General features: G+C 38.2%; 2 protein-coding genes across 8 annotated transcripts in view; one reads left to right on the top strand and one right to left on the bottom strand.

The window, feature by feature from the left end:
- Positions 1-7,630, bottom strand: part of LOC135107299 (succinate-semialdehyde dehydrogenase, mitochondrial-like) — a 77,382-nt gene extending 69,752 nt beyond the window's left edge. For 4 of the 7 annotated variants that reach the window (XM_064016988.1, XM_064016991.1, XM_064016987.1 and 1 more), the window contains exons 1-2: positions 4,644-4,753; positions 3,840-4,088 (exon numbers count right to left, since the gene is read on the bottom strand). Coding sequence is in view for 3 of the 7 variants with exons in the window: in XM_064016984.1 (XP_063873054.1) it covers positions 3,840-3,954 (115 nt within the window). In the remaining 4 variants the exon portion in view is untranslated. Of the gene's footprint in view, positions 1-3,839; positions 4,089-4,643; positions 4,799-7,240 lie in introns of those variants that run through there. The other 3 variants (XM_064016984.1, XM_064016983.1, XM_064016985.1) reach the window with 3 other exon arrangements.
- LOC135107766 (probable glutamate receptor) overlaps positions 1-12,021 on the top strand; it is a 34,007-nt gene extending 21,986 nt beyond the window's left edge. The window contains exons 2-8 of the mRNA XM_064018099.1: positions 3,853-4,026; positions 5,764-6,047; positions 8,960-9,177; positions 9,626-9,876; positions 10,178-10,286; positions 11,356-11,463; positions 11,657-12,021. Of these exons, the coding sequence (XP_063874169.1) occupies positions 3,853-4,026; positions 5,764-6,047; positions 8,960-9,177; positions 9,626-9,876; positions 10,178-10,286; positions 11,356-11,463; positions 11,657-11,707 (1,195 nt within the window). The 3' untranslated portion in view covers positions 11,708-12,021. The remainder of the gene's footprint in view (positions 1-3,852; positions 4,027-5,763; positions 6,048-8,959; positions 9,178-9,625; positions 9,877-10,177; positions 10,287-11,355; positions 11,464-11,656) is intronic.
- The last annotated feature ends 970 nt before the right edge of the window (positions 12,022-12,991 follow it).

The raw sequence follows: 12,991 nt of genomic DNA, 5'->3' as shown, positions 1-12,991 counted from the left end.
TCACCAGACGTATAGTTCTTCATGCCTCGCCACAGCAGAGAGTGATGATTACATACACAACAGCAATGTGTACATAGCAACCTAACAACCACTTTGCCTAGAAATCGTTATCTCAGAGAGGGTGGTATTATTTTTCCAGTCGCCGCAGTATCATGTCTACCACTCACTGCTCACTATGCCACCTCTGCTGACTGGCCGGCTGTGCACCTCAGGGAACACAAAGCCAAATCACGAGACCACACTTACTACTGGCAACATACAAGCAACTCATAACACTTTATCAATACATAAAGTCCAGGGTAGGGAAGCAAAATGACAGGAAAAGTTTATCACCCCGCAAGCAGAAAAACTTGCTGCTTTAAATATATCAAATTCCTTGCAATTAGAGTAAAATTAACCTTCTCCCCTTCCTGCATATACACCCAGTAGTCTAACAACTACAAAGTCATCACTGTCACCACCCTATTGCCTGCTCCGTTCCAAAGCCTAGCCAGGGATCGTTATCGCTCTGGAGTGTTTAAGTACACCTGTCAGCGGCAGTCTGAGCTACCAAGAAGGAGAAAAAAGCTCTTTTTTCTAAAAAAATATTCCTCACTCATCTCTTTTTCTTTTTCTTGCCCTTCCATGAATTTATCAAAAGTACCGATTAAAATACAGAGGCTGCTGCAGCAACCTCTACACTCATTGCAGGCAGGATGGCAACTAAGGTCTAGACAGGAAACTGTTTTGTAAATAGTTTCCAAACTGTTTGCAGACTGTTTGGAAACAGTTTCTCGAAAACTGTTTGCAAAACATTGTTTCCAAACAATGTCTCCTGGTGTGGACAGGCCTTTACGCGCCTGCCAGCAAAGACGCAAAAGAGAGAGAGAGAGAGAGAGAGAGAGAGAGAGAGAGAGAGAGAGAGAGAGAGAGAGAGAGAGAGAGAGAGAGAGAGAGAGAGAGAGAGAGAGAGAGAGAGAGAGAAAGAAAGAAAGAAAGAAAGAAAGAAAGAAAGAGAGAGAGAGAGAGAGAGAGAGAGAGAGAGAGAGAGAGAGAGAGAGAGAGAGAGAGAGAGAGAGAGAGAGAGAGAGAGAGAGAGAGAGAGAGAGAGAGAGAGAGAGAGAGAGAGAGAGACTTGCCACATTACCAAACTACTTCAACCTTCCAAAAACGTTATAACACGGAGAAATTCCTTGCACACGAAGGTAAGACGAGTTCCTGCCCAGACAAGATATCACACAATAGGACAAAACATTAGGACTTGACTAAGGCTATATCGTCTGTCCAAGGCAACGTTAACTGCCTCAAGTCGGTAAGAAAGATCAAGGAACACTAAGCAGCAATAGTCATGAATCTAGTGATCTGGTGACTGATACATAAGGTGAGAGACGTTCCTATACACATCACTTGAAAACTAGAAATCGCATTTATATTTCACGATCGCTTTTGAGTCTCAGTGAAGACTAATGATACAAGAACTTAGTAACATCTTCATTCACACGGCCTGGCAGAGGTGCTGCAAGGTCAGAGCTAAAGAGAGACACTTGCAGCCCGAGGAACCCCTCAGCGATTACATGTACCACTGTAAAAATCGAGAGTACCGTATTTCTCGTACACGCAAGAGGAGGCTGAAAGCACTTCAGGTGCTTACTGCATGGGGAGGTGAAGAGATATAGAAAGATACAGAAAAATGAAGTGATTGGTCAGAGAGAATCTCAAGTCGATAATGGAAGATACAGTGGTCATGATGGATATCAGGCCATAAGAAAATATCAAATGCTTAAGTCGTATGAAAACTTCTAACTCCCAAAAAGAAGCAATGATACTTATTGTTCTTACGCCCCCCCCCCCACACACACACACACCTACACACAAACACTCACACAAATACCCACACGCACCCACACACAAGTACCCAAGCGCCTGTGGGTACGCACATGAGCTATGAGATGGTAGCGCAGACCTGTGTTTACATGAAAAACTGCTGACCGAACTCCATCCACGTGACCCCTTTTATGAGGGTCACAGGTGGCATGGCGTTGGGAGTAACAATCCTCTTGTGGGGACAGGGAGAGCCAGGACATCTTGCGACGAAACGGAGACAGTAACAAAATATCTCTGGTGGGCGTAGGCCGTGTGCCCAGCGACCCCCGCATTCAGGTAGCCTCCTGTCAGCGTCTTCGTCAGTGCCTCCCGAAGGATCGACTCTGCGCCTCGTGACTGACTAAGACTAACGTGTGATGTCCCGGCTTCAGACCTAAGGAGTGCGGACGCTTGTGCCCACGGCGCGCCGGGGGACGTTCTCAGTCGGCGTCTCCGTCACCAACCCCTCCGGCACCCCGGGGGATAGTTGGAGTGTGGATAGTGTGCAGCAAGCTGGTTCGACATCCGCAAGTGGAAGCGTCCAGAGTGCCACACCGGCGGGCCGTGCACGCAGCAGCGCACCGGCCCGAAGGGCACCTGGGGCACCGGGAAAACTCTACGGATGTTGAGTGCCATCCTTCACCAACTGACCTCAACAGCGACCAGCGGTGATCACTCCGACTAGCCTAACTGGTGATCCAGAGCTACAACGCTCCCCCTGCACGCCCCAGCTGGTACCTCTGCCCAGGGAAGGCAGTGCAGCTGACGGTGGCGGAACAGTCCCAGCCACCACGGAAGCAACACCATCGAGGGGGAGTTACCCTAGCCTAGCCGGTGACCCAGAGCCACAACGCCCCTCCTACTGCACGTCCCTGCCGGACGTGCAGTAGGATGGCGGATGGCTCGCTCACGTCCCAGCCACTGGGAACAACATTGTTGGGGGTGATGTACTCTAACTTAAGGCATTAAGGCATGATTGGGCGGGCCGACAGACGACCCGGGGGGGACTCTGCTGTGCGGCGGGGGGAGTGGGGGAGACATGGAGGGTGCGCCCCGGCATAGTTGGAGAAATTGCCGGCCTAGAAGTGCAAAGTGTACACGTGCCCAACCCAACACCTGAAAGTAGAGGTGTCGGGAATAAAGGCATGCCATGCCATTGGCCGATCGGACAGAACGATAGTCAGTGGTGGGGAGTAGCAACCCTTAAGGAATCGCTGGTCCTCCATTACCCTGGTCGGGTGTAACACTTATGAAGAACTGGAGATCGAGGCGCTGCGTAAATACGATGCACCCATTCAAAACTGCTAAGCTGTACAAAGGCTGGGATGGATAAGGGACAACCCAGCTAGCCCCCAAGTCTTACAAGCTGAACTTTTTTTTTTTTTTTTTTGCACTTTTATGTATCAAAATTGTACCGCACAGCAGTAACGTGCATGATTCCCTACAGTAAATAGTTGGCAATATAGGTATGTGTAAGGATGAAGAATGAATACTATTTATATTATCTATTGCCAAATCCATCCATGATTTTCCTTGATAATTTTGATTAGTCTTTAACAGAATTATTACAAATGTAATTATTACTTCTTCCTCGGAAGGACACAAGGGCACAAAAGTCTCACTTCGACAAGGCGCTGGGCCACGAAGTCCTGACGGGTTACTTCGGAGACGTGTGGGAATTATTCAGGGCAGAAATGAACTTCACGTAAGTAAGCACAGCTAGAGAAACAGGGCTGCCATTTCTAGAATCTTTTCTCTTTTGTGTTGTCATAAACACCTCTGATGGATATACGAGTATGCACATATGAACATAACAAAATAAATCAATCAAAACTTCGCTGAAGTACCAAAACCAACTTCGTTAATTATAAATACAGTAGGATTTTCTTCTGGCACTTTGGTGGATTACAGAGCAAAAAAAAAAAAAAAGTAATAATAACAAGTAAATTATATGAGAAGCTCCCGAAGTTACTAATAACAAAGAGAATTAATCCTACCTTTTCTCTTTAGGTACTCGGTGATCACCCCAGCAGATGGTGAGTTCGGTTCCCTCAGCAACGGGCGATGGACGGGGCTGATAGGAGATGTGTTGAGTGGACGGGCGCATGTCATTGTGGCCCAGCTCTCCCAGACCTACAGCAGAGCACAAGTCATCGATTACTCCTCCGTGCTCATCAGATTTAGGTGAGTTTATTATTTTTTTTTCTTCGTCTTCTTCTTCTTCTTTTACGTATGTAAGAAGTTTTCTGACCAAGGGAAACAAAACTGGATTATTTTTTATATATATCTAAATAACAATAATGATATCAATCTAATTAGTAGATGTGTAAAGTACATGTATGAGTGTATTAATTAGACAAACAGTAATCTTAGTTTTTTTTCTGGCTTCTAGTGGATTATTGAACAAAAGATAATGACAAGTAAATTGCATGCCAAACTAGTGAAGTTACCGATAACTTGTATACATATATAAATAATCATAACGATATTTATCTAATCAGCGTACAGTACATGTATGAATCTATTACGTACTGCTCATGTACCGATAAGTATGAACTGACGTATGTATATATGTTCGAATACAAATTGTAGCTCCCCAGAGGCAGCTAAAGGATTTAAGACCCACACGGTGACGCGAATCGTTTACTGCATTAGGTCAAACCTGAAGACATACATAAGACATACATAAGACATACGTAACACTGCTAACCATTACATATTGTATCAACATAATGCATCACTAATTATGAAGTATGCTAATTAGAGCAATCAACCCCTCGTAATACAGATGTGGAACTCACGTGTTTAGGATCTTAAGGAGGTCTGTCACCAAGCAACACCTGCGCCTGTATTGTAGAGGTCCGATCTTTCCTGGAGCAGTCACACCCTAACTCGGTGGCGGTACAAAGGAATCTGTCCCTCCGGGCTTCGTTCCTGCTGGCCCTCGGCGCCTCACGCCTGCCCGTCTTACCCTTAGGTCAGCAATAGTTCCCGGTTGACTCATTCCTCTACGGAGATCCCTCTGTCTCATCTACCCTACGCGCCATGTCATCAACTTTACCACATAAACACAACCCTCACTACCTCTCTGCAGCTAAGCTCTCCACAGCTAGTTCCTCTCACATATCTTCACTACTGTAATTAACTGCTATAATGAATTCAGTTTCCTTAATCTATACTCTAATTAACTTAGTTTCCTTAGTATTACCTATGCTTCATATACTAGTTCACTTCAACTCCCATAACACAGATCATATTATTTAGCATACGCTTGCTCAACAACAACTTTCATCCGCTCGCCGGTCTTTCACCCGCTCGGTGGTAGCGCAAATTGCATGGCGATTTTTTTTTTTCAACTTCGATCCCAAACCAATATACTAATGGGACACGAGTAATTATTAATGCTACGTTGTGCTTGCCAGTCCTTTGCACACAAGTAGGTCCTGTTTATCCAGTAGTAATATAGAGGGACTGAGCTACACTCGTGTTGTCATCTTTTTCTTTTTTTCTCTCAACTGATGTGCGTAAGTACATTCCTCGCCTCTTATCAACTCTTTTTAAGCTATTCCAGGTTTCTACGCAAGAAAGCTGTAGTCCACTTTTCTTCTTCCTTTTCTTCATTCAAACATATTTTTACAGCCCCTTCCCGAGTCTTTTTAAATATCCAGCCGCTCCTTGTCCCTTCATTGATAAATCTTTTCCATTATTTATTTCTTTATTTTTAAGGTTGGTATTTCCATCTATTTTATAATGTGTGTGTGTGTGTGTGTGTGTGTGTGTGTGTGTGTGTGTGTGTGTGTGTGTGTGTGTGTGTGTGTGTGTGTGTGTGTGTGTGTGTGTGTGTGTGTGTGTTACTAGAGGTATTTCTTATAATATACTTATTTCTTTCTTTATTCCGTACGTTGCTGTTCCTACCGTAAGCTACCGGATTTTCGCTAAACCGCAAGCAAGGTCAGCAGTGTCCTGGTCCTCTTATACTAGACCTTTCTCCAAGAGTCTATGGATAGGGCTGGGCCTCACCATAGTAATCCTGGGTGCGATATTCTGCTGTATAGCCCACTGGTATTTGCATCAGGAGATGCAAAAGACAAAGGCAGGCATAGAAAAACGGACGGTCTGGCTGACCCACAACAGAGAAGCCATGAAGTATCGACTATGGAAGAAGGACTCCTTGCTACTGATGTGGGCCGCTTTCACCCAGCAAGGTGATATATATATATATATATATATATATATATATATATATATATATATATATATATATATATATATATATATATATATATATATATATATATATATATATATATATATATATATATATATATATATATATATATATATATATATATATATATATATATATATATATTTATTTATTTATTCATTTATTTATTTATTAACTTATTTATTTACTTATTCGTTATATATATATATACGAGTATATATATATATATATATATATATATATATATATATATATATATATATATATATATATATATATATATATATATATATATATATATATATATATATATATATATATATATATTTTTTTTTTTTTTTTTTTTTTTTTTTTTTTTTTTTTATTAACTTATTTATTATTTATTTATTTATTATTTTTTCATTTTATTTATTTATTTATTCTCTCTCTCTCTCTCTCTCTCTCTCTCTCTCTCTCTCTCTCTCTCTCTCTCTCGAATAGAATAGAATAGAATAGAATTTATCTACCGTTGCACTCCACGCATATCAGCGTTTGGCGGTCACGTGCGATGAACCCCCTTCGATCATTTTCTCCAGAAGTTTTAGGAAGTCGTATCGTCACGTACAGACGAACAAAATCTTGCTCACATACCTCGTATAAATTCGTATTCTACGTAACATAGAAATAATGGGATCTACTAAAGTATGGAATATGCACTATCAGCCCGTGGATGCCAGACTCCACGGGAGTGGTGTGGTGCCAGCAGGAATGTGCGTGACATCACAGTCATGACGCTGCAGCAGTTTATTACAGTATCCACAGTATTATAATACTAGACAAAGGGCACACCTGCTACACGCACACGCCTCTCCCAAACAGCCAGTAGCCAGGGAGCTTTTGGAGGGTGTGATTTATATACAAACGTTCACTGAGGAGAGTACAATGTTGCTGGCAAAAAGGAAGCTATATACTCTCTCCCTTGGTAATGTATGTATCTGAAGAATGAGTCTCTCATCCTTGGTGCATCGTGCATTTTAAGTGTACGGGCGCCACCTATTAGGCCTGCTGAACTTAAGTAATAATAAACTTTCCCATTATGGTGAAGAAGTAAAATGGGAATTTGTCTTAAAATCGTTATACAAAGCTTGTACGAAGAAAGTAAACTAATAAAATCCCAATCTTGGCACTTACCTCGCCTGCCGGGAGATAGCACGAACTGTCAGCATTGTAGTTTGCATTTTCGACATCCCTCCATTGTTCAGTTTTCTGACTGAAAAAAAAAAAAAATGGCAAAAAAAATATTGGTTCACTGCATAGGCTAAGGTCCGTCACGTAGGTGTGGCTGCTTGTATGTGGCGGGAAGTGAAGTGAGAACTGTATTGGATCTCTTCCTCCTCAAAACACGATACAGCTCCACGATCAGGTGGATCAGTTTGCGGCAAAGGAGCTAAGGCCACTTCATTGTTAAATGAATAGTAAAAACACCACCTGCACGTATTTCTCTCATTGGGGTTCGACTATCAGACAACCGCAAAGACATCACGCATTCAGTGTTCTTCCACCGTCCTGCAGCTCTACTGGGTGTTGTTGATCATGTTGCCTCGCGACGCCAGCGCCACACGTGCATGGCTTACCAAAATCTTATTCATCACAGTTACGTATAATGTGGACTTAAGTTACTTGAATATATGATTTTTATTTACATTAAGATAGCACTTATAAACATTACATATACTGAAGTAGATTTATACGTTAAAACTTGCTTAAATTTATCAACGTTTTCATAAAAAATTCAAATCTAGTGTGACTAAAAGCCCCGTCCACACACAGAACATGGTCAGAGGTAAGGAGAGTCTCTCATCCTTGGTCAGGGGAATGCCGCGCGCAGTGAAGCGCAGTCCTATTCTGTAGTATGAACGGGACTTTATGTATCTCACAATTTCTAAACTCCTTCCCATGTGGTCAGACCATTTAATTAGCTGTGCTATGTTTTATTTCCACCATTTCACAATCAATATGTCATATCAGTTTTAAAGTGCATCTTATCAATGCCACTTTTTTTTTATTATTATTCATCTGTTCGGATCATTGACCTTTGTCTTTCATTTTACTCTGAATAATGCATACATGTATAGTGGTTATTACAGTAATTTCATAACGCCGTCTCTCTCTCTCTCTCTCTCTCTCTCTCTCTCTCTCTCTCTTGATTTCATTTTCTTATTCCTTTCTTATATCATAAATTTTACTTTGATTTACATTCACCTTCAGTTTGTACTCTCCAACATGATTATTTCCTACCGTGCACGGGTAGCTATCTATAGACCCATGTGTCTGAAAGGCATTTCACTTCTTAAGTTGCATTTTATCAAAGTGAATAATATACCAGAATGTTTTAAGGGACTCATTTGTTTCTAGATGCAATGAACCAATCAGAGCCTACTTCATCATCAAAATATTCATTGTAGAATTTAGGGACATGTCCAGGAAATGTTGTCTGGAAACAATGTTTCCAAATTGTTTCTCAAATGTTTCCAAATTGCTAAGAAACAAAGTTTGCAAACAGTTTGGAAACAATCTGAAAATCATTTTCATGGTTGGATGGATGATTGAATAGATGGATGAATGAGTAGATACATAAATGAATGAGTGGATGGATGAGGGGATGGATGGATGGATGGACAAATGGATAAATGAATGGATGGATAGATGAGTGGATAGATGGATGGATAGATGGATGGAAGAATGGATGAATGTTTCTCAAATATCTTCAAACTGTTTCCAAAATCTTTCTCAAATGTTTCCAAACTGTTTCTCAAATGGTTGTAAACTATTTCCAAACTGCTTGCAAACAATTTCCATTGCTTCCAAACACTTTTTCCTGGTGTAGACAGGCCTCAACTTGCATTACAGGTTGGCCAGACCCCCCAGAGCCAGACAGCTTACATATTCTCTTCTGGATTGTATACATGGTGGGAGTTGTGGTTGTGGCAGCATACTCTGCCACGCTGGTGTCTTTCCTTACTGTAGTAGATGAAGGTCTTCCCTTTGAATCATTGACGGACCTAAAGCAACTACGAACACATCGTTTAGGAATCCTTAAGGGCTCAGTATTAGAGGAGTTCTTTCAGGTAAGTTCAGCAGTCACTTGCTGCACTTGCTGGCAGTAATATGAATTTGTATAGTGTAAAGGTGTTAACATGTCTTCACATGAGAAAAGAAACATTTAAATGGTTGATTTACTGCAGATATACCTGCTTTTCATACTGTCCTCCAGTGACATGATATTATATTTGTTACTTAAGTTGACAATACTATCAAAGGAAAAGCCGGGAAAGACATGAGGGTAAGCTATATAATGACCTGACAGTTTTAAGACTGGACAAAGAGTTTTGCAAAGATTATTCAGCATGCATGGCATTAGGTAAATCAGAAAGCATGTATGTGCAAAGCTGTTTAAAATTTAACAAACTGTGGATGTTAGTCAAACACTATTTCATTTTTTACTGTGCTATTGATGCATGTGCCTTAAAACTTTTTTTTTTTTTTTTTTTTTTTTTTTTTTTTTTTTTTTTTTAGAGTCAAGGCTTTCAAGAGTACTGGACTGAACTCATTGAGCCATACTCTGACACCCTGGCTACATCTTATGATGAGTTGCGATCACTAGCTAGCAGAGACCCAGACTTTGCTTATGTGGGATCTTATGAGATACAAAGACTGGATCCTGTAGGAGCCTGCATTTTTCATTCTGCCCGCCAACATCTCCTCTTCAATGATGGTGCTCTTGGATGGCCAAATGGTTCACCCTACACAGGAATTTTTGATTTCCAGTAAGCGAAAATATGTTTGTAGTGAAAGTAAAGGGAAATATCAATTTCATTACTTATGTTTCATATCTTGATATATAAATATATATATATATATATATATATATATATATATATATATATATATATATATATATATATATATATATATATATATATATATATATATATATATATATATATATATATATATATATATATATATATATATATATATATTTATTTATTTATTTATTTATTTATTTATTTATTTATTTATTTATTTATTTTATTTATTTTTTTTATTTATTTATTTTTTCTACAGCATCATCAGATTGAGGGAGTCAGGAGTCCTTCAAAAGCTAGCCAGGAAGTGGTACCCAAGTGCCTACAACTGTGTTAATTCCCCTGTGATGCCTTTGGGGTTTCAGCAGGTGTGTGAGATTTTCTTACTATGGCAGCTTTTACTTGTTTACTCAGTTATATTTTATTTTCATATGACTTTTCATTTTTATTACGTATCAACTTTCTATTTACAGTTATGTCAGTTTGAAAATTAGCAATTCCTTTTAAATTTTTATACATCAGAGTTCTTGAGGGGAGTAAGAAGTGAGGAAACCAGCACAAAATTTCTCCATTTAATTCAATTAATTAATTTTGTTTTTGTATCTTTTATTTGGCACTTAAAAGACAGAATACACATTTCATGTAAGCAGCAGTGGCATCTTTACTTCTCTGATAGTCAAAGTGACAAAAGCCTGGAATTTTAAGCTCTTGGTATTTTGTTCTAAAAGATGCTTATCACAAAACAACAAACTGTAGCATGGAAGAACTCTACTTGCATAAGTCCCAAACTACACTTATCCCTGGTATTTTCAGTAACTGGAAACTTTCCTGATAAAGAATGTAAAGCTCTCAGTAGGTAGAGAACTTCACTTACAAGATCTACATAAATATAGAACTTAGTGAGGTGTCATCTTGCAACTAATTTTAAGAAATTATGATGCTCATCATTGCCACAATTTATTTGTTTATTAATTCATTTTAATGAAGGATAATTTTTATATCATATTAGTATAACTATAAATGCTATGTATTTGTAATAATAATAGTAATAATAATAATAATTATTATTATTATTATTATTATTATTATTATTATTATTATTATTATTATTATTATTATTATTTTTATTATTATTATTACTATTATCATTATTATTATTATTACCACTACTATTACTACTATCATCATTATATTTTATTCTCAATATTACCATTATTCAGTTACTATTATTTTTGTATCTCAAAACCAATAGTTTCCATGTCAGACATGGCATCGCTTACTCAGTGAAATTCCATGTGTTGAGCAATAGTAAAGATTCAATGTATGTATATAAATGTAACAAAGTAATATGCATTGTGAGTGAAGGAAATTTTGGGGTGTGTTTAGGAAACAACCAACAGAGCAGTTTTTGAGGAGCCACTGTATGCTTCTTTACAGGTTTTTACAGCATTTGTGGCCCTGGGTTTTGGTGCTGGTCTCAGCATTCTGTTCTTGAGCGGAGAGAAAATGTTCTTTCAAAGGAGTACGTATAACAACAGAAATCAGGTGTGTATAGGGTGGTCTGTTAATGTAAGTAGAAACTCTTACAGTTATTACTCAAAGTATGTTGATTTGGTCTGTTTTTGTCATATTACAACTTTCTCAGTGATAATCATATAATCTTATGCAAATTTACTTTATTTGAGATAAATGAAATTACTAATCATAATTTTAATAATTTACTTTTCTTTCCACTCAGTCAAGCACATCTCAAGTCACCAAGATTAAGAGTTCTGGACTTGTATCCTGACATTAGTAAGTGGTTCATGCCACCATTGTCATGACTATATCATGCCTCTCTTTGGAGCATCATAGAAACAATGAAAATTGATCAGAAGGTGAGATAAGCTCAGTCAAGAGAAGTACCTTCACCGTGGATGGAATCCCGGACCATTACACGTAAAATACACATAGCACAATACATAGTGACCATAATGACTGCCAAGTCCCTGTAAAATTTCAGGAGCCTTTAAGCTTCTCATCACTACTTAACCTTTTGCCTTCATTTAGATCAATTTATGGTGGTGTTACTCATGCCTAGAACAAGCTCTCTTCCATTTCTTTTTGACAGCATAGCTGAGAACATTCTCTTGAAAAATACCTAATAAGTTGTGTTGGATCCCTTATCAACACTGTCTTACAAGCCACAACAAGCAAACTGGAATCTTTGCCAATTGCCACCACTAACATGTCCCATCTGAAGCATCACTGAAATAATGAGAAACTGATTTGGGCATGATATGCTCAGCCATTAAAGGTGCTTTAGCCAAGGACTGAATCCCTATCACAGAAGTGTAAAATGAACCACCTTTGATGTCAGAATTTAGATTAATATCAGGTACAGTACCAATGTAATGTTTAAGGGTCTCTGTAGTCTCAGTCACTACAACATTTTTTTTTATTAGATTTTTGTTGCCCTTGGCCAGTATCCTTCCTACATAAAAAAAAAAAAAAAAAAAGCTGTCATGGTATATATATATATATATATATATATATATATATATATATATATATATATATATATATATATATATATATATATATATATATATATATATATATATATATATATATATATATATATATATATATATATATATATTAGGCATCATTTCATAAGGTAACTGAATATATATGTGAATATTACAGATTTTCAAGGAAAAAATTCTAATTTAAGCCATGCTTGCCATGTTTGATGACTCTCTAATGACTGAGATAAGCAAGTAGGTATTAAGCACAAGCTTGTAGGACTGTGAAAGAAATACTGGCCTTACAGTGGGATGAAACAATAATAAAATTTTTGGACAGGAGATTAAAGTACTAAATAATTTGTACAGGTCCAAAGGGTTTGAATAACTACTATAGTGCCAATTATATAAAGATAATTATGAGTACATATCCAGAAAGTGTCATTGAGCAGTTTTGAGTTTCTTGCAACAAATCATCATTTATCATTAAGTTTCACATTTTAAAAAATATGGACTAAAGGAAAGAAAATGGAAAAATGGAATGTGCCATCTTACAGCACTGCAAC

The sequence above is a fragment of the Scylla paramamosain genome, chromosome 15, assembly GCF_035594125.1.
Source record: "Scylla paramamosain isolate STU-SP2022 chromosome 15, ASM3559412v1, whole genome shotgun sequence".
Lineage (NCBI taxonomy): Eukaryota > Metazoa > Arthropoda > Malacostraca > Decapoda > Portunidae > Scylla > Scylla paramamosain.
Note: the sequence above shows the minus strand (reverse complement) of the source record. Positions and strands in the feature narration are given on the sequence as shown.